At 48.9% G+C, this 21,367-nt stretch overlaps 1 protein-coding gene across 4 annotated transcripts in view; it reads right to left on the minus strand.

The window, feature by feature from the left end:
- Maf (MAF bZIP transcription factor) overlaps positions 1–21,367 on the minus strand; it is a 309,968-nt gene that overhangs the window by 217,423 nt on the left and 71,178 nt on the right. The window contains exon 2 of one of the 4 annotated variants that reach the window (XM_046435198.2): positions 974–1,004. The exons of 2 other annotated variants lie outside the window; for them this stretch is intronic. In XM_046435198.2, coding sequence (XP_046291154.1) covers positions 989–1,004 — 16 coding nt within the window. In that variant the 3' untranslated portion in view covers positions 974–988. Of the gene's footprint in view, positions 1–973; positions 1,005–21,367 lie in introns of those variants that run through there. One more of the 4 variants, XM_046435194.2, reaches the window with a different exon arrangement.

Raw genomic sequence — 21,367 nt, forward strand, 5'->3', positions numbered from 1 at the left:
GGGGAGAACCCATCTCAGCCACATGTAGGTGAACCCGTCCTGATTCCCCTCTAGCTAAGGCACCCTGGAGCAGCTCACTGATGGAAGCAGCCCCCCCACTTTCTCCAGCCTCCTGGCAGTGAGTCAAGAGGAGCAGGAATCTCTTGGACCTAACAGGTCCTCACCTCCTCATCCGTCCATCCATCCATCCACCCATCCGTCCTGTGTGCACAGAATGTTCTAGGCATCCCCTCCTGTGACCAAAGCCCAGGGAATAAAACTGAGTAATGCAAGTGATTTCCCTTGGGGATTTCAGAGAAAGGACAGCCGGGCAATGTCACAACACAAAGCAAGAGCAACAGCAGAGGGAGGGACAGACCCATCAGAGAACAGAGGTACCCAACTCAGTCTGGGTGATAGGAGGGTTTCTGGAGGGCAGACCTCTCATTTAGAAAACAAGGAGGGAGGATGATTCAGAGAGAATTCACCTGGCCAAAGGAACAGCAGTGAGAAGCCGAGTGTCTGGCTCTTTTTTAGGGAAGACTAGGATGGAAAGTTTTGAACATGGTGCTTCCAAGTGCCCAGACCTGTGCAGGGCAGAGGGAAGGTGTCCAGGAAACAGCTGTTTTTCAACTCCCAGACAGATAGAAGCTGAGGAGTAGATGCAGTCACGTAGCCTGGAGGCCAAAAGGGCCCAGGAGGAGCCTTGAGGAGCCCTCACGCCTGCCTGGCCCTGGAGCTGCCGGGCATCCTCCTGAGCTGCTGTACGACTCACCAGCCTGGACACGGGCACAGCTGGAAACGTGCCTGAGTCTTGATTGAATCGCCAGCCGTTCAAATGAGGCAGGAGTGAAGACGAAACGCCAGGCAGTGGGAGTCACCAGAGCCTCTGTACCCCAGGAAACCAAGGGCTGTGTGGGGAGATCCACGGAGGAGCCTCCTCTGACGGAAAGGAGAGTTGAGCTCTAAGACTCACTGGTTATCACTGGATGAATAAATCACGGTGCACTCAGACCATGCAACTCCTGGCAGGAGAGAGAGAGAGAGAGAGGAATCTCCATGTACTGACACATGAGTGTAGAACACCTGTGCACTGGAGGGGCTGGACAGTCCTCCATGATGGGTTCTGTGAACCGAGACACAAAGACGCAGATGCCTTTCATAATGAGGACCCAATGGTGACGATAACGAGGGAAGGGACGCCGTTCTGATATCTCTGTACGATTTGAGCTGTCGTGCCCAGCAGTGGTTCTGGGATAAGGGAAGGATGGGGAAGGAGCAGGTTGGAGGTTTACTGAGGATGTGGGGATGGGTCAGCATATGAGTTCAGATTCGTGGTAACGAAGGGAACGGCCAGGTGCAAATTAGAGAAATCCAGTTAAAGGCAGAGACAATGGTGATGCCGTCTGTACATGGAGGCGTGCTCCTCTAAGTCCGGGTTCAGAGAAGACAGGAACAGGAGTGGAGGTGGGGCACAGAGGGCAAGCAGTCAGGGAGGGTCAGGGTGTCGGAGACCACCAGCATGATACACATGGTGGAACCAGCTCTCTACCTTCAGGATGAGTTCGGTGGCTGGAGCAGCACAAGACCCAGACACCAGGGCCCCCATGGTGGTCTTCCCACAAATGGGACAAACTCCAAACTGAACACACTGGTAAGGGGGCCCAGTGACCAGGGTGCAGCAATAGTCTTATGAACAAGATAGGGCACAGATGTGAGGATGGGACCTTTGGTCAGTCAAACAAGCAGGTTTGGAAGTCTTTCCCTGGGGTCTGACAGCATATGCAGTGTGGCCTCTGGTTTGGGGGACACGGGAAGCAGGCAGAGATCCAGCTTGCCAGTGCCAAGTCCCCATCAACTCTGGAGTCGCCATCCCTCTGCCCTGGCTCTCCCTGGTGAAATTAATCACCAGCATCCAACATCCCACAGAGAACCTCAACCTCCGGCCCCGGCGCCCCCCACCTCTCAGCCCGAAAATGAGCTTGGCTTTGCACGTGCCGCACCAGCCGACAACCACCAGGTAACAAAAAAACGTTCTGCTCCGGATGTGTGAATTAGGCCAACTGATGAACAATTTTTCTTAAGAGGATTTGCTTACCTAAACCTAATACACCACACCCGAGAAGTCACGTGAGCCCTGGGTAGAGCTGGCTACAGGGACAGACAAGGTGCCGGGGACCTTCCTGTGAAAGCAGCAAGGAAGGGGTGACTTAGTGGGGACCAGTTAGACCCGAGCTGGCCATGTCTGCAGCCTGTCCACACACAGCGGGTCTCCTCTGTCCCTTCCTCAGGAAGCCTGGACCAAGAAAAAGGCCGGGGTGGGGGATCCCAACCCAAGTGACTAACTGACTAATTAAAAGTCAGACTCAGAACTTCCCCCCAAGCCAAAAAATCTCAGGCTACCTTGCAAAGTTCTTGGTGAATTAAAAAAAATCCTATTTAAAAATAAAACAAAATATCCCCATGAGCTGGGCAGTGTGTGTGTGTGTGGGAGGGGGGGTTATAGCAGGAGGTTCAGACATGAGCTCTGAGGACAGGTCTTCAGGATCAGACGACCAGAATGTAGACACAGAGGCATTTGCCACATTTCTTAGAACGGCCTGCCTGGGATTGGGGTGGGGGTGAGTCAGCCATTCACAAGGGGTGCGAGATGGAAGGGACATTCAAAAGACAAAATTGCAATTACCGCCCCAAATCAAAATGAGCTCAGAGCAGTGAGCAGAAGAGAACGTTAAATAAAGAGTCTGAGGCTGCTGTGGCCCAACCTGCTTTCCTCACGTTACCCTGGCTCCAGCCCTGTGTTCTCTTCATCGCGAGAAAGATAAGCAATGTGTTTGGCCTGGGACGCTCTGCCCCAGGTGTGAACCCATGTAGAGAGGTGTAGATTGCATGTTCCCAGACAGACATGTCCAGGGACCTCAGACAGCACCAATCACAAAGGTCCCAAAGCAGAGACAGCTGAGGCCTCATCCATGGTCAAGGGTACCCTATGTTCTATTCCTACGATTGCAGCTCAGCCACAGGAAGAAACCAACCACCAAGGGACTCCATGAAAAAGGCAGCAAAATCTCACAAACACATGGAGGAATGAGAGGCCTGACTCCAAAGAGAACATTCTATGCAATTCCATGTACACAGCACACAAAAGCTGGCAAAATTAATCTTTGGGTTTAGGAGGGAGGTGGGGTAAAGGGGGGAGAGGGGTCACTGGGGCGGTTCTGATGTGGTTTTCCACGTCGGCCCTGGTTCTGTGGGTATTCACACATCGTGAAGGTCTGTTAACCTTTACTTCCTTTACTTCAGTAAGAAGATTCCTTAAAGATCCAAAAAAAAAAAAAAAAAAAAAGATACAGTAAGAAGATTCCTTAAAGATACAAAATCAGGTGGCGCTCAAAACAACCAGCTCTTTGTAGACCTGGAAGAAGGACAATCAGTTCTTCCCAGGATGTTAAGTTCCAAGAGAAGAGAGCTTCCTCCCCCAGAGCCTTCACAGGAGCAAAGACCTGGCCCGTCCTTTGTGGACAAGCATTAATAAAAATGGAATGTTCTTTCTCCAAGGCCTGCAATCCCTAGTTCTAACAGGATTTCCCTGAAAATAAGGTTCTTTTGGAAAGATCCAGGATTTATGATTCTTGGTCCTTGCTGTGGTGGCGGCAGGTGTAACCTCTGCACTGCTATTTTCAAGGCCTTCTATCACACTTGGCCTCCCCAGGAGGCCAGAGCTCTTGCATGCGATCGTATGAGTTTTCTATTGCTGCCATAACAAATGGCCACCAATTCCGTGGCTGCAAACAGCACAGATTTATTGCATCGCAGTTCCGGAGGTCAGCAGCCCAGTGTGGGCCTCGCTGAACTAAAACTGAAGTGCAGCCAGCCGTGCTCCTTTCTGGAGGCACCAGGGGAAATTCGTTTTGCTCACTCATGTTCCTGGCAGAGTCCGGCTCTGAGATCCTGCTCCTTTGCTGGCTCTCAGCAGAGTTGGCTCTCAGCTCCTAGAAGGCCCCCAGATGTCCCTGCATGTAGCCTCCTGTGACTCAGAACCACCCACAGGCTTCCACCCTGAGGTCTCCAGCCCTGGCACTACATCCTAGAAGGTTCTCAGGTGATCAGACTGGGCCCACTCACATAATCAAGCCTAGTCTTCCACCTCAAGGTCTGTAACGCCAATGGCTTCTGCAAAGTCCCTAGAAAGGAAAAGCCACTTTTCTATTCTATCATCCCACTTCTGACACTAAATGGGTGGGCTCAGCGGGCCCCAGTTGGAGGCTGAGGAGGTGGCTTACTTTTGACCCTCGGGACCTGCAGTCAGAGAAGACCTCACAGGTGTGGGGCTCCGTCCTACAAGACTGCTGATCCCAGGTGCAGGCCTCCTGCCGGTTCTTCCTAGTGACTGGCTGGGGCCTGGGGGCCTCCATTCCTCCTTCCTCAGGTTTGGTAACTATCTCGGGAAAACTCAGAGAAGCACTGGTTCTGCTTCCAGTGCGTCATGAAGGGTGCGCATGCTCAGGGACAGCCGGACTCAAGAGAACGGGGGTGGCAGGAGTTGTACTCCCCGTCTGGGAATGCCCCACTTCTGCAGCCTCCACCCGTGCTCAGCCCAGAATCCCCCAAACCCAGCAGTTTCGAGTTGCTCTGGAGGTCCCATTACGCAAACCACTGGCCATTAGCAACCGAACTCCATCCAGAGTCCCACTGGTCTCCCTGGAGTTGATTTCCCTGTCAATCATCCTCTGCTCTCCAAAAGTCACTGTGACTCTAACTCAGAAGTAGCCTTTTCATTGGTTCATTTGTTCAACAAATATGTGAGTGCTGACCACATGTCAAACTCACTTCTGGAAACGGTAGACATAGAAACAAAACAGAAACATCTCTGGCTTTTATGGAATTTATCTTTTAGCAGAATGGAGATGATATACAAATATATCATTAAAATAAGCAGTTACCTAGGCAGCTTCTATAATGGCTCCCAGAGATTCCTGTTGAATTCTTCCTCATTGAGCTATGAGATGACCACAGTCTTGGCCACTGTCTTTCTCGCCACCTTGCAAAATATCCTGAGGCAAAGGATCTTGCTAAACCACACCACCCAAGTTCCAGATCCACAAAAATTCTAAGATAATGTTGTTGTTTTAAACCTGCAATGCATTGTGGTATTTGTTACATGGCAATAGCTAACTGATACATGTGTTATGTCAGATGGTGATGTCTTAACAGAAAAAAAAAAAAAGAATACAGCAAGAAAGGAGAATAGGGAATTCCAGAACACAGCTGGGCTGTACTTGAGAAGAAGTTTCATTTGGAAGATTCCATATGATATCATAACAAGTATGACACTCAAGAGTAGCTTCTAGGCAGCTATGATTTTCGAATGACGGGGGGTGGTTCTGGCACTGACCAATACAATCAGCAGGCTTGGAACCGTCACACACTGAGTCAGTTTCAAAGACACAACCTAAATTCCTTTACTATGCTTTATTACTCTCCCTGCACGATGCTCCCCAGGTTCTGTTATCACAGCTGCTACTAGAAATTCTCTGAGTTTTATTAACAGAGCGGTTTCTTGCTGTGGGATTATATAACATACCTTGTATATCTGCCTTCATCTATATGGATGGAGAATTCCATATGGATTAAGTTTTCAAAGGAGGAGGTTCACAAAGAGGAGTCCTTCTCTTCGAAACGCAGATGGCGGGGCCTGGAGATGCTTCAAATGTGAGCTATTTAATAAATGATGGCGCTAGGAAAATAAACAAACCAGTGGAAAGAGAAGCAGATCTTGCTCATGACACCCAGGGCTGTTTTCGTATGCAAATTCATCTCTGCAGCCGGGGGTGTTTTCATTTTCCAGATTCTGATTCTCCAATCATGATAAATCCCTCTGATTATTATTATTTTTTTCTTGCAAGTTACAATTTAAGGTTCTATACAGTAGTAGTTGGCCTGAGAATATTGGTGGGTGTAATTCTTGGTCTTGGTTGAGGCAGAAACTTAAGTGAGTGTAACGATTTATATGATCAAATAAAATCTCTTCTGAATAATAATAATAATAAAAACATCTTTCCTACGTCTCCCAACTCTCTTAAGTCATTTAGCGCATCCACCAAAATGGGATGCCCGCGGCTGCGTTTGAACGGGTCTAAATGCTGGCACGTAAATTCTCTCTCTCTCTCTCCCTCCCTCCCTCCCTCCCTCCTTTACAAAGGAAGTTTCAGAAACAGGCAGAGGATTAATTGACCTCTCCATGCCTCTGAATCCCCATATTTAAAACAAACAATAAGACAGGAAAAAAAGGCTTATTGTTAAACAGTTTTCCCTGCTGTCAGGATTGGCCACCCCTTAGAAGACACCTCCTCTGAGAGGCCTCTCTTGGCTCAACCAGGGTGGGTCAGAGGCGGCCACCTGTGCCCTTGACTCTCCTCAGTCCACATCTCCCCTGCCCCCATTCCTATTAGTGTCTCCCAGGAGACCCCGCAGGGTTGCATGCACAGTTGTGCAAATGGGGTGTGCAGAAACCTGCCAGTTCTCAGGCGGCTCCCGTTCTAGAGAGAGGTCTGCGAAGCCACATGGCATGGTGGCCGTGGGGCTGAATGGCAGCTGTGGTCTGAATGCTCATGTCCTCTCATGTCCAAAGCTAATCACCAATGTAATGGGTTTTTTTTTTTTTTTTTGGTAGGAGAGGTTTTTGGGAGGTGATTAGGTCGTCAGTAGAGGGCTCATGAAGGAGGCCCCAGAGAGCTGCCCTGTCCCTTCTACCATGTGAGCACATGATGAGAAAGTGCCACCTAGTAACCAAAATTGGGCTCCTCCAGACACCGTCTCGGCTGGCACCTGGATCGTGAGCTTCGCAGCCTGTAGGACTATGAAAAATATTCCTGTTGTTTGTGAATCTTCCAAATTCGTGGTGTTTTGTTAGAGTGGCCTGAACTGTCCAAGAAACTCTCCCAAAAGATACATCCTGTCCTTAATGTGCAGAATTTGCGATTGACACCTTATATGGCAGAATGTGTGACTAAGTTCAGAATCTTGAGCAGAATCTTCTCTCGGGTCACCCAAGTGGGCCTCAGACTCAATGAAAGGCATCCCCAGAGGGAGGCAGGGGGACTTAGACACACAGAGGAGAAGGTGACATGGAGATGACCAGATGACAGAGGAGAAGGTGACATGGAGCAGAGTGATGCCACCACAAGCCAAAGAATGCCAACAGAGGCCAGAAGCCAGAAGAGGCCAGAAACGCATTTTAGAACATTCAGAGGAAACCTTATCCTCCCTGAGCTTCAACTCCAGGCCTCCGGCCTCTAGAACTATAGAGAATGAACTGCTCTAGTTCCAAGTCACTCAGTTTGTGGTGATTTGTTGCATCAGTCTCAGGAAACTACCATAGACGCTTAACTCAATGAGAGACAGAGAGAGAGAGCGAGAGCGAGAGAGAGAGAGAGAGAGAGAGAGAGAGAGAGGGTTAGTGATCAATAATCCCAGTCGCTAGCACCACAGACGTTCCTCAGGGAACACTGTCACCCCCTAGGTGGCATGTGCCCTCTGACACAGACCCACCTCCATCTGTCTGCACAGTAGACTCCCAGGCTACGGGAGCCCAGAGGTGAGTCACCCAAGACCTCCACCTGCAGAAGGGCAGAGCCCCTTGCTCGTCGTGCCAGATTCCCTGCCTGGGATGCTCCCCCCCACGCCACTCTAAGCACCGGTCTCTTCATACCAGGCTGGACTTGCACACCTGGCGGTGTCTTCCAGAAGCAGGGTGGTTTCAGCCAGAAAGGAGCTGTGAAGACCCGCCTGTCCGCCTCTCTGGTGCTCAAGGCGTGCTCTCTGCAAAGCACTCTGGGACTGGTCTCTGCAGAGCGGCTTGTAGGTATCACTGTAGTTTCTCACTACAAATATCAAACAAGCACCAGAGGTTGCAGACAGGGGTCTTGCTAGAAGCTTTTAGACTCCCCGAGGCCCCTGCTCCTCACTGACAAGAGGGACTTGGAGCAGGGCCTCCCCAGAGAGTTCCTGGGAGAGGCTCAACTGCTCATGCAAAACGCTCCAAGTCAGTTTCTGTCAGGAACACTCGCTCCCGGGCTCCTGGTGTCTCCACATCCTAATGGTGAGCAGGTTCTTCTTTCTGTAAGAGGAACTGTCTGACCTGAAGCCAGCGTTGTGATCCCTGGGGCTGCCATCATAGGTGCCCATTACAGGGGATCACAAAAACAGAAGTGTCCTCTCAATGTGGAGGCCAGGAGTCTTAAGGAAAAGTGTCAGCAGGTCCCTGTTCCCTCTGAAGGCTCTGAGAACCACTCCATGCCACCGTCCCCTATCCTGTGGTGGCCAGCAGGCCCGTGGTTGTTGGTGTATCTACAACACTCCTACTTGCGTCCCTGTCTTCTCTGTCTCCACCCTCTCCTCTCCTTAGAGACCAGTCACTAGACCCCGGGTCCTCTCTATGCCATCATGACTTCATCTTAACTAAATATGTCTGCAAGGCCCGTATTTCCACAAGATCACCGCTAAGGCTCTGGGTGGATAAGAATTCTGGGGTCCACTCATCCACCTTCAGTTGGTGACAGGTCTTCTCTGCTTTTCTATCAGAAGTGAATCTAGAAGAAATCGGTGTTTTGCCCCTAAATGGGAAGGCCTCATTGCTTTCAACGCCTAAGCTCGATTGTCCTGATTGATCAGTTCTCACCATTCCCATCTCATCTCCCCGAGACACCGCAAACCCCAGCCCCAGTGTCGGTGCTGAAATTATGCTGAGTGTCAAAATCACATCAAACAACTGAACTTATTTCCACCAGAAAAATTTGATTATTTCACTTTGATTTACATGGCTTTTACCCCCCTCCCTTCTCTCCTACAAACGCTGACTTTGGAATCCCCTTCGGCGCAGGACAACGAGGAGCAGACGGTGTTTCCGATGGGAAGGGGAACTTTCATTATGTTTGATACCATATTTTTCTCTCCTTGATTTGAATGTTATAATTGGATTGGTGAGATATTTATTAGGAACTCTGTGTTTCTTTTTTTCCCTCCAACTGCTTGAAGGGTGTCTCTTAATTTGTTTCTCTCTTTGGAGTTCTGAGAAGTAGCTGTGAGGTATTATTCCCATTGAAAGAAACTCATTTCTTTCAAACATTTATTTAAGGGTGTCATTTTCTTAATAATTCTGAGGATAATTCAGAATAATTTCCACCACCACTGCAATTTTTAACTTCAATGGAATATATGTCACCTGTCCCCTGGCCGGTTCCCCTCCCACGAGCCCATCAGTTGTAAGGGCCAGAATTACTCAGGTACTGACTGTGGTGGAAACAGCACTGGCCTGGGAGACCTGGAGAGTTCCACCAGCTTCACCACTGACTGGCCTGGACAAGTCTGTCGGCCTCAGTTTACCCATTCATAAAACAAGGGGTTGGGACCTCGTGACCTGCCTCCGAATTTTTAAGCCTTTCTGCTCCATCTAATTCCCAGTTGTCAGAAGAAGATGTGAACAACACACTGAAACTCACAAGCTCAGTCAGTGGGTGCATGGGGTGGGGTTGGGGGTCCACTGCAAGGACCCAAGGGAATGCTCTGGGTGAGGGAAAGAGTCTATGTGCTCTTTGAAGGGGTTATGGGGGCTAACCTTCTACCAAAATTTATCAAACTGTCCACGTCGTCTGCACACATCTTCTTATGTCTCCACATGTTGATGAAGAAGCTGCTTTTTTTGGAATTAATTTATTTATTCTAATTAGGTTAGATGGCAGCAGAATGCATTTTGATTCATTGCACACAATCGCAGCACAACTTTTCATATCCCTGGTTGTACACTATGTAGTGTCGCACCATATGTGCAGTCACACAGGTTCCTAGAGTAACGATGTCCACCTCATTCCACCATCTTTCCTGCCCCCATGTACCCTCCCCACCTCTCCCTCCCCTTTGCCCAATTAAAACTTCTCATATATTTGTTGAACAATTGCATGTCTTAAAGGTCCTCCAATTTTCCCATGGGCCCCCCACTCCCCACCCCTGTTATGGATCGGCATCCACTTATCAGAGAGAACATTCGGCCTTTGGGTTTGGGGTTTGGCTTACTTCACTTAGCATGATATTATCCAACTCCATCCATTTACCTGCAAATGCCATGATTTTATTCTCTTTTAATGCTGAGTAATATTCCATTGTGTATATGCCAGAGTTTCTTTATTCATTCATCTACTGAAGGGTATCTAGGTTGCTGCCACAGTTTAGCTATTGTGAATTGAGCTACTGTAAACGTTGATGTGGCTGTGTTACTATAGTGTGCTGATTTCAAGTCCTTTAGTACAGACCAAGGAGTGGGAGAGCTGGGTCAAATGATAGTTTCAGTCCAAGTTTTCTAAGGAATCTCCATACTGCTTTCCAGAGTGGTTGTACCAATTTGCAGTCCCACTAGCAAGGTATGGGTGTGCCTTTCCCCCCACATCCTTGCCAACACCTAGTGTTGTTTGTATTCTTGATAACTGCCATTCTGACTGGCGTGAGATGAAATCTTAGAGTAGTTTTGATTTACATTTTTGTGATTACTAGAGATGTTGAATATTTTTTTCATATATTTGTTGATCAATTGTATGTCTTCTTCTGAGAAGTGTCTGTTCAGCTCCTGAACCCATTAATTGACTGGGATTTTTGTTTTTCTGATGTTTAAGTTTTTTGAGTTCTTTATATATCCTGAAGATTAATGCTCTATTTGATGTTAGTGTGGCAAAAATTTGCTCCCAAAATGTAGGCTCTCTCTTCACTTCATTGATTGTTTCTTTTGTTAAGAAGAAGCTTTTTAGTTTGAGTCCATCCCATTTATTAATTCTTGATTTTATTTCTTGCACTTTATGAAAGTCAATACCCATAAATCATATGCATTTCTATACATCAGTGATGAATCTTCTAAAAGAGAAATTAGGAAAACTGCCTCATTCACAATTAAATTGGGAATCAGCAAAAGAGGTGAAACACCTCTACAATTAAAACTATAGAACACTAAAGAAATTGAAGAAGACATTAGAAGATGGAAAGATCTCCCATGCTTTTGGATAGGCAACATTAATATTGTCAAAATGGCCATACTGCCTAAAGTGGTATACAGATTCAATGTGATTCCAATTAAAATCCCATTGGCATTCCTTACAGAAATAGAAAAAGCAGTCATGAAATTCATTTGGAAAAATAAGAGACCCAGAATAGTGAAAACAATCCTTAGCAAGAAGAGGGAAGCAGAAGGCAGCACAAGACCAGACCTGAAACTATGCTACAAAGCTATAGTAACAAAACTTGCATGGTATTGGCACCAAAATAGACATGTAGACCAAGGGTACAGAATAGAGGACACAGAGACAAACCCACATAAATATAGTTATCTCGTAGTAGACAAAAGTGTCAAAAACATACAGTGGAGAAAAGACAGTCTCTTCAACAAATGGTGTTGGGAGAACTGGAAATCCATATGCAGCAGAATGAAAATAAACCTCTATCTCTCATCCTGCACAAAACTCAACTCAAAGTGGATCAAGGACCTAGGAATTACACCTGAGACCCTGCGCCTAATAGAGGAAAAAGTAGGCCCCAAGCTTCATCACGTCGGAAAAAGCTGCTTATCAAAGGAACTGGGTCAAGTGTGCGCATGTGCACGCACTCACGCATGTAAGTTCACGTATGTACGTAGATGTGAAACTAGGGGACCAGCTAATGTTTTCAAGTATTAGCCTTGTAGGACTGTCTGAGTGTTCAAGTTCAAGGGACCAAGTGGCTGAGGAGGGCAGCTCGGGTTGGTGGCTGACACAAGCTCAGGAACCAGCTGACTTCTGAGGGAACTTGAAGGAAGAGCGTCCAGTATTCTATTAACGTTGCCTTTCATTTTTGCTACATGGTTTCCTTGCTCCTATTCTATGCACTCAATTAACAATTTTTTTTTTATTAAGTGTCTACAGTTTTTCAGAAACTATGCTAAACAGCTAACGTTCCTTGTATGATCCCTTGATTTATCAATCAGCACAACCAGAAAGCTACTGGAATTTAGATGAGTTACAAATAAAGGAACCTACATTTCCCAAGAGCTTAAAAAAAAAAAGGAGGATGAATGGATGCCTGGTTGTTGGAGGATGGAGTTGTTTTTTGGGTTTTTTTTTCTTTAAAAAATGTATATATAGTAAGAAAAAATGTTTACTTCATGGCTGAGGTTGTGGCTCAGAGATAGAGCACTCACCTAGTATGTGCAAGGCCCTGAGTTAGATCCTCAGCACCATATAAAAATAAATAAAATAAAGGTATTGTGTCCAACTACAACCAAAAAAATAAATATTTTTTAAAAAAATGTTTACTTCAAAATTAAAGTAAATAAAACTCTCAAAGATGGGAAACCTAAACCACTGTGGTCCCCAATTTAAAATTTTTCCTTTTTAAGACACTTCCCTGTACTGCACTGAAATTAGTGGCCACATGGCCTTCTTTTGACTTTTCCATGTACCACTGTGGCTGGATTCTGACTCTCACCCCAGGGAGTGAATTCCTTTTTATCTTTGCCTGAAGAGGAACTGCTTTGTTTTCTCTTCTTGGACAAGGAAAATCACATGACTGAGTCTGCTTCCCTTTTCACGTTGGTCACCAGGAAGCTCAGGGCCAAATGTGTGGCCCAGTCGGAGCTGCTGTGTAGAATTGTTTGGTCTGCATTTTTTCCTTATGATTACTCCCTAATCTTGACCTCTTTTTATAGTGTGCAACTCCACCATTATTTTATTTTTGTGGTTAGTTCTTAAGCACGGTTCTATTTAAATATCCCAGAAACCACTTAGGAAATTAGCTCATTTTATTTTAATAAATAAGAGAAACAATTAAATTGATGATTTCTGTCTCTAAGATATCAACTGGTATGTTGTGGGGCCTCAGTAAATGTCTCCCTCCATGAGAGGTTGCACTTTTCCCCCTATGATCTTTTAGATACTACCCAGCAGAGGGTGTTTCCTAGAATTGGATATCCAGATATGACGCCCACCTTCTGTGTGGGCCATCTCCCTTGGCTTGCTCACGACAGCCCTAGTCTAGCATAAGCCTTTTCACAAAGCAGCAAGACAGGACCCATGAGCCCACTGTTCCATTTCCCTCTGCCTCCCACTTTCACCCTGCAGCCTGCACCTGGTGCCCCACAGTCCCCACTCCCCCAGTGAGCACAGAGCAGGAGATAAAGCTTCAGGCTCGGAGAGTGAAGGACTGGATTCCCGTGCATGCCCTCAGAGCTGTAGGACTCAGAACATTACTAGCTTGGTTGAGCCTTTGCTTTCTTATCAGGAGGAAATGACAAGTTTCTTAACTTGTGGGTATACTTTGAGAATTATGAGAATCACAGGAAACTCACAGAGCACAGTGTCTCCAATAATTCTCAGTTGAATGGTTCCAGGGAAGGGTGGTTGATGGATGGATGGAGGAGAAGCAGGTGAGTGGATTAATGGATGACTGGATGGATGAATGGATGGATGGAGAAGAGATGGAGGATGGATGGAAGGATGAGGGATGTATAGATGGATGCATGGTTGAATGGATGGATGGACGGATGGAGGATGGATAAGTGAATGGATGAACAGTTGAATGGATGTGTGATGGATGGATGGGTGGATGGATGGATGATGGACAGATGGGTGGATGAGGGATGAATATAGCGTGAGACTATGCCCCAGACAGGGAAATGCCAGAGGGATCTATTCTTCATTTTTTTTTTTTGCCACAGTTTGGAGGGGACCATGTTCCCTTCCACACATTCCCTGGTTATAAGGTTATGATGTTGCATGCTTATGTGTGTGTGTGTGCGTGTGCATGTGCACCCACATATATACAGAAGTTACTCTTCTGTTCCCAGGGTGTCCTGTTTGTTCTGGGGCTCCCACATTTGCCTTCTTGCAGCATGAGCACTTGCCAGAGTTCACAGGTTTTTTTTTTTTTTAATTCAGAAAAACAAACGAAAAGAATGTCCAAGAAGCAGCATGTCAAACGCACATCTGATTTGAAACACAAGCTATTATTCGACCCATTTCTAGACTCAGGATTCCAAGTCGGAGGACCGGTGGAAGATGGTGAAGCTGACCCAATTCCTGTCTTATAGCACTGACATTTTTCTTTTCTGAAAAACAACCTAAAAACATGCTGTTAAGTGTGATCTGGAAGGTCACACTCTGTGTTGGTTTTGCTGTGTCTGAGGCCCCTGTGCCATGAGGGAGCCGGCAAGCCCTTTACCAGCGTTTTCTACTGGGAGATGAAGATGTGGAGGGATTCGTGTATTTTTACTTTGTCCTTGTCCCTCGGTCATAAGAGAGGGGGGAAGTTTGTCAAAGGAGGAAGATTAAAATTTATAAAAAGGCCCCAGAGAAAGGGACCCGTTGTTCCTAGGGAAGAGCCTTCTGATCACCAGTTTATCCGGAAGCTCTTGCTTCCTGTCCAAGCCATACAGCTAGGACTGCGTCCACTCCCATAGTGCTGGACAGGGTGCCAGAACCTGAGACTAGGGCGTGGCCAGGACGGAGAGAGGCCCTGCTTCGGGCCAAAGGTCAACCAGGGCCTGTTAAGGGTGTCCAAGGGGGTCAGCAAGAGCCGTCAATGGGGTAGCCGGGGTCTGCACCTGGCATCTCTGTGACCAGGCTATCGGAGCAGGACTAGAAGACCCAAGGACGTGAGGCCACAGGGACAGGGAGCCAGAGCAAACGTGTAGCAACCCAAGAGTCAGTGGACAGAAGGAAGCTCTTGCAACACGGCACAAGACGGCTGCCAGGAGGAGAGGAAGGAGAAGGAAACAGAGAGAAGCGGAGGAGCACAGGGAGAGAAGGGAGAAGACGGGCAAGAGCCAGGGGGAATGGCATCGTGTCCCCTGGGCTCCAGGGGAGGATGCGTCTCCTGAGCCGCCCGATTCATCCCCCCAAAGTCAACAACGCAACAAGAACGAGGTTTCTTGGAGTCAGATTAATGCCACTCGAAATGGATGAGACTAAATATCTACTCGGTCACCGGCCCTGGCCTGGGTCCTTTCTTTGCGTGTTGCCTTTAGGACGTCCCTTGGATGTGGGCACCTTCTGTAGGCCCCTTCCTCTCAGGCAGCTGAATCTCAGCGGTCAAGTTCCTTGGGTTCCTGGGGGAAGGATCAGGGTGCCACCTGAGCTCTCAGTCTCAGAATCTCCACAGGACCTCCTGGTCACTGTGCCTTTGGCAAGCAAGACAGCAGCCGAAGTTCCTGGACCAACATCCCTCAGGTGAGGGTCTTCTGCGTGGGACGCCGGAAGCACGTTTCAGCTGAAGGAACGTGGGCAAGGCCTGAAGCCAGCAAGGCCCCTCAGAAGCAAAGGAACATGGGGAAGTGTCCGTCCAAGGAGAGCGGCCCAGAGCCAGGCCAGGATGAGGGCCAGGATGGATGTCGGGGGAGGGGCTGGCGGGAGCCCAGTCAGAGCCGTGCCCTGCGGGTGCCTGGCTGTCCTGGAGGTGTGGGCCTGAGCTAGCTATGGGAGACTGACTGTTGGGTGAGGGTCCAGCTGAAGGAGCCAAGAAGAGAAGCAGATTTCATGAATCCCCCCCTCTCTCTCTTTAAGTGGGTAAAGGATCTGTTTGGGGACCACCACAGCCATCAGGCAGGAGAGGGTGGGGGCTCAGGTCAGAAGGGGAGAGATGGGAGCTGAAACCAGACCTGGAGGGTGTGCCATGGGCAGGGAGGGGAAGCAGTCCTGTGCAAACCCTCAGCCACTGCATGGGGACCCTGCTGGCCCCTCCAGATGCCTGCCTCCTGAGGCCACCACGGCTGGACCCTACAGCAGGTCTCAGGCCTGGACTGCAACAACTCTGCCTGGCCGCGGGCCTCAGGGTGCCGGGAGGAGCCTCTGCTCCCCCACCCATGCCTTCTTCATATCCATTCTTTATGGAGGTTCCTGATCACCTTCTCCGAGGGTGCTCTTTCCAGCCAGGGCTCATCTGAACAGTGGCATCGCTCTCCTATCATATCCAGTCAATCCCTCTGTGTCGGTGGGGCATGATGTCTCCAGGACCCCCTGCAGACACTCAGGTCTCTTACATGAAATGGTGTAGTGTTTGCACATAAGCTCTGCACATCCTCCCGCAGAGGTTAAATCCTCCCGCAGAGGTTAAATCCTCCCTCGATTACTAAGAATACCCGATACCACGAGAATGCTACATAAATAGTTGCTATATTGCATTTTGGGGGGAGTGACAAGAAAAACGTCTGTGCATGTTCAGTACACAGGTGATTTAAAAAAACACATTACTGATCTGTACTTGGTTGGGCTCATGGATGTGGAAGCTGTGGATTGGGAAGGTCGACTTTAAATAGTGCAGATGTGAGTGTAGGTGTACTGCAGCACAGAGCATGAAGAGAAGGTCCAAAAGGTCACCTTTACACAAAAAGGTCAAAGTTCAAGTGAGCCTTGAAGACATGCTAAACGAAAGGAGCCAAAAAACCAAAAGGCCACGAACCGCAGAACGCAATTCACGCCAGTGTCCAGCGTAGGCCAATCGTAGAGTCCTAGAGACAGAAAGGAGTTTGGTGGCTGCCAGGGGAGGGGGAGGGGGAGGTGCTGCTAGTGGGGTTGTGGTTTCCTCTGGGCTGATGAAAATGAGCTGGAACTAGGTTGAGGCGAAGGTTTCATGATGTGAGTGTGGCAGATGCCACTGAATCGCACACTTTAAACTGGATAAATTTATGTCTTATGAATTTCACCAGAAAAATTTCACTCAAAAAAAATGAATAGGTAAAGCTGGTGATATCTGCCAGACGCTGCCGTTCATATTTAGGTCCTTACATGCACCCTTCAAGGTGTGCACCCTTGCATTTGGGTTGCGAGGCCTGTGTCATTAGGCTTCTTTCACCACATCAATGACAGGTCTCCTAGGTGTGGTGGTGACAGAGCAAACCCCTTTTGCTCTAAGCAGAAGCAGAATAAAAATAGGACGTGTCTCTGCAGAAGGGAACTTGGTCCCCAATGGCACTGGTGTGTCTGAGGAAGCCTGGGGTGGCAGGCCCCAAGTTCTGAGGCCAGTGCTGCAGCAGGCGGTCCAGGAGAAGCCAGGGCAGGGCCAGTCCTGGGGAGAGGCCTTTGTGCCCCCTCCACCCACTTGGCCAGGGAGCGTGAATGTTTACACAGCTTGGCTGGCAAACGTGTTGGCAGCCTGGGCCTTGCTGGATGGGACGAGAGGCCCTGCTGGGCTCGGGGACCGGCTCTGAGAGGCCGCTCCTGTCTTCCCACCCGTCTTCCCATTCCTGGCTGGCTGTGGCCAGGTCTGGGCCAGCGCAGGGCAGGAAAGACCTGGGGGTGTTGGCCAAGCCTCCAGAACCTTGGCCCGAGCAGGCAATTCCTTCCCAGTGGGGCCCCGGGCCTGGCAAGGCGGATGCCTGGCCCACCATTACCCTGGGGACATGTGTTGTTCTAGGGTCTTCCAAATCAGGACCAAGCCTGTCTTTTTTCTTAGGTTCTGAGGGGTCCCTTCCTGCCGGTGTCTCCTCTGTCTCTGCGTTGCGAATATACTTGGCAGAGTTGGCGTTCAGCATTCAGGAGTGCCAAGGTAGAAGGAGGACATCAGAACACCCCGGCTGAAGGGAACGGCAGGGTGCCCTGACCTGGGGCAGGAACCGAGGCCCCAGCCCCTGAATTGATTTGGACATGGCAGGCAGTTGCCAGGGAAGGTTCTGGAATGGGGTGCATCAGGGAGCTCTGCCATTCCCGGGCTGTGCAGTCTCAGGAATGCTGTTGGGCTTGATCCACTAAGTTCCAAGGTTTCAACTCCATGTCTATTTCAATGAAATTGACACAGGTACATTAAAATAGGTAGGAAGTCATAATCAAAAGCTTATATTTTATTATATTAATTTATTTTAATTAGTATAGTTGTAATAAAAGTACAATGTTATCATGTTACAGAGTGATAGATTCTCTAAGTTTTTATAGGTGTTCTACATCTGGGACCATGGGACAGAGTGGGTCAATGTGCCTCAGATTCTTCATCTGTGAAATGGTATAATAACTGCATCTCTCTCTGGTGGTGGTGGTCAGATAAATACAGGTAAAGTGCTTAGGGGGTACTGTGGGCCTGCCAAGACCTCGGTGAGTATGAACTGTTCTTACTAGAAATACCTTTACCTTCTCTCCAGACTCAGTGCTGCATTTGGGATATTGGGCTGTCAGAGTCTTTCAGAGAATCCTCCCAGTGGGAAGTTACGCAATTGCAGGATTTTAATGAGGTGTTGCCACTGTTCCTGGAGGTGGGGCATCTCCTAAGTCTGCTGACTGTCACAGCCACCTTCAAACCAGCCTCTGCTTCCTCATGGGACAGAGCTGCACGACTCGGGGGTTCCAGAACAGAGGGTCCTGCCGCATCTGCAGTCACCCTGCAGGGGGCTCCCCATCAAAGGGACAATGTGAAGCCACTCTGGGTCCTATTTACTGTCACACCCACAAGGCTTGTGACCTAGAAACACACATAGCATGGGACAGCATCACGGTGTGTGGCCGAGGCAGCCACACAGAACACCACACCTGGGAGTTTCCCGTGCATAGAAAGTTCAGCTGTGGCCGCCTTGGGATTTTAATAATTCTTGGACACCAGGGGCAATCGTTTGCACTGGGCCCTGCACTGCACACTGGGTAGCTGGTCATCTCTGTGCACTGGTGCTCTCTCCCTGAACCACCCCTTGTCCAAGGGTGCAGGCGTGTGCACATGACTATGTGCGTGGCCCTGGGCAGGGAGGGATGCTTTTGCACTTTTAGTTTCTCTACGTGAGGAGACACCTCTATTACCTGTCACTGCAGAAGAAGCACAGCTAATTATGAGCGGTCTCCAAACAGGCCACCCCTCCAAGCAGATGCAGCCAACCCAGGGCAGTAGCTGCTGGGAGGCTGGGGAGCCGCGGTGCTGACTCATGAAGATCTCCTGCGCACACGGGAGGTGATTTGTCTCTGCTTCACTCCTGCGTCTCTTGCAGATGATGTATGAATTGCCTTATTTACCTTTTCCCTCCAAACCTTCTCCTTTATTATTTTTATTAATGTCATGCCAACCCCCGAAAAGGTGTTTTCTTTGCAAAAAAGGAAAAAAGTGGGGGGAGGGGAATAATCCCCTCAACACCTCATTCTCAGAGCAGAGGGAACATATTTTTTAAAAATAGTAGTATTTGTGCATGTGTGTGAGAGAGAGAGAGGGAGAAGCTTACATGGATTAGTTATAGGAGAGTCCAAAATCTGAATATAAATAATAATAAATTCAGGTCTATTTTAGAAAAGAACAGATTACCCAGCAAAGTTTTATCATCTTTATTGACAATAAAAATATTGCTGCATTTATCACATTTTAATTTTAAAAATAAGAGAGACGTACAGCACAGAGCCAGAAGAGAGACGCAATTCAGGGTCTTAAAGTACCCACTCACTAGGTTCCCAACTGCTTGACCCTGGCTCTGACTACTGTGTGTGTATGCGTGTGTGTGTGTTTGTGTGTGTGTGTCTGTGTGTGTGTGCACGTGCATCACTGACTGGGTGCTCAGCACTTGGCCCTCAGCGAACCCTGGAGAATACAAGACTCCCTCTGAGATATTGTGTGACCCGAATTGCAGAGGATGAAAGCAAGGCTTGACTTGCCCACAGTCACACGGCTCACTTCTGAGGCAAGACTGCAGCCCGGGTCCACACAGCCTTGGGGTTCGTGTACCTGGGTTCTAAACATCCTTCTTGGCTTGTGTCTGTAAACATGAGCCACCTTGATTCACTGTGGCAAAGCAGACACAGATGACACTTAACTGGTGCACTGATCCAGTCTGAACATGACATCTCAGGGGACAGAGAGAGATGGGATCTCTCTAACCTGTCATCCAGAGCACACATTTCTTCTCCAGTTTCTCCTGTCATAGATACTTTTGGACTATTACCTGTGACAGGGAACTTACTACCTGTCAAGACAGCTTCTGCATGATCCCACAGCTCTTTGGGACCCTCTGATTTGTCCTTGAAAGGCAGGGCTTTTCTCCTTCACCCCTGGATCCTTGGATCTTGTCTTCAGAATAGGCTCCTCTGGCCTCCTGGACTGCCCTCCTCTCCAGGCAGAGCACCTTCTGAAGTCTCATTGTTTCTTCTGCGAGCCATTTGCCAGGGTTCTGGACTCAGGCTGGAGAAACACAGCCTTCCAGCTTCCCGCTGCTGCCCATAACCTTGGGGATGCATTCCTGGGGCCAGACGGGTCATGGAGGTTGCACTCCACAAGGCTTCCTGAGGTGGAAGGCAGCTGGGGCCATCCCAGGTGGCCTGGGAGGGGAGCAACGAGGACCCGCCTCCACTCCCATTGGCCCCCGGAGACTCCTCTCTCCTGAGAAGCAGCCTCCCTTCACCTGGCAGTCAGTGACCCTTCACGGTCCTGGCCAGGGTAGGGTGTACTGCTCAGAAAAACAGCCTTCTATCAGCTTCTAGACCATCCATCTCTGAATGTGACAAAAATAGTGGCAAAGACATCACAAAGAAACAGGTGTGCCCAAGTCAGTTTTGTGTCAGGAAAAAGAGTTTTGATTTAATTCTCCCAACCCATGAGGATGACAGCCGTGTGGTCCCGGGATCGGTCTCTCTGCACAGGCCATCCGCCTTTATGTGCTCAAGCATGGGCAGCTGCAGATGTTAAGCTGGGTGAGGTCCAGTACAGAGTTCAGACTGCCCCAAGCTGGGGGACCACAGGGCTACGTCTGCCCAGAGGGCTGCTGTTCACATTCCCTGCTGTGCAGGGGTGTCTGGAAGGACTCACCCAGCGGTACAGCACGTGTGTGTGTACGTGTGTGTGTGCGCTGTGCAAACTCACACCTGTCACCTGTCACTGGCCCACTGGACCAGGACCTGGAGCTGGGGCAGCGGCCTCTGTTCTGCGCATCCAAAGCTTAGCGGGTAACAGACAGAACACAGCTTATGGAGTGGGAGAACAGGAGTTCAGGATTTCAAAACGAGGTTCTGCAGCCGACCAGCTACGTGGCCAAGGACATGTCACAGAGTCTCCCTGAGTGCCAACAAAGCTCCCTGGTTGGGGGGGTTCGAGAATGGTGAATGATGGTCACCTCACAGAGCACTAATCAAGACTTGAGATCACAAGTGTCCTAACCCTAAGCCTGTCCTGGAGCGTTGTTGATGCTTAAGGAACAAAGTGTTTTTGGAAGTCGCCCTGCAGTTGAGGGTCCATACAAGGGAAGGAATCTAGAAAGCAATTATGACCAAACAGCTTGGTGACCAATCCCAGTTTGACCTTTTACCAGTCATGGGATCCCAGGCGAGTTACCTAACCTGCAGGTGCCTCTGTCTCCTCATCTGTAGAGCTGGGGTGACAGAAGCATCTGCCCCGGGAGCTTGCTGTGTAGATTCAGTGAAATGCATCA

The sequence above is a fragment of the Marmota monax genome, unplaced genomic scaffold (genome assembly GCF_021218885.2).
Source record: "Marmota monax isolate L192 unplaced genomic scaffold, Marmota_monax_Labrador192_F-V1.1 WCK01_AAM20220418_F8-fsc00024, whole genome shotgun sequence".
In the NCBI taxonomy this organism is placed as follows: domain Eukaryota; kingdom Metazoa; phylum Chordata; class Mammalia; order Rodentia; family Sciuridae; genus Marmota; species Marmota monax.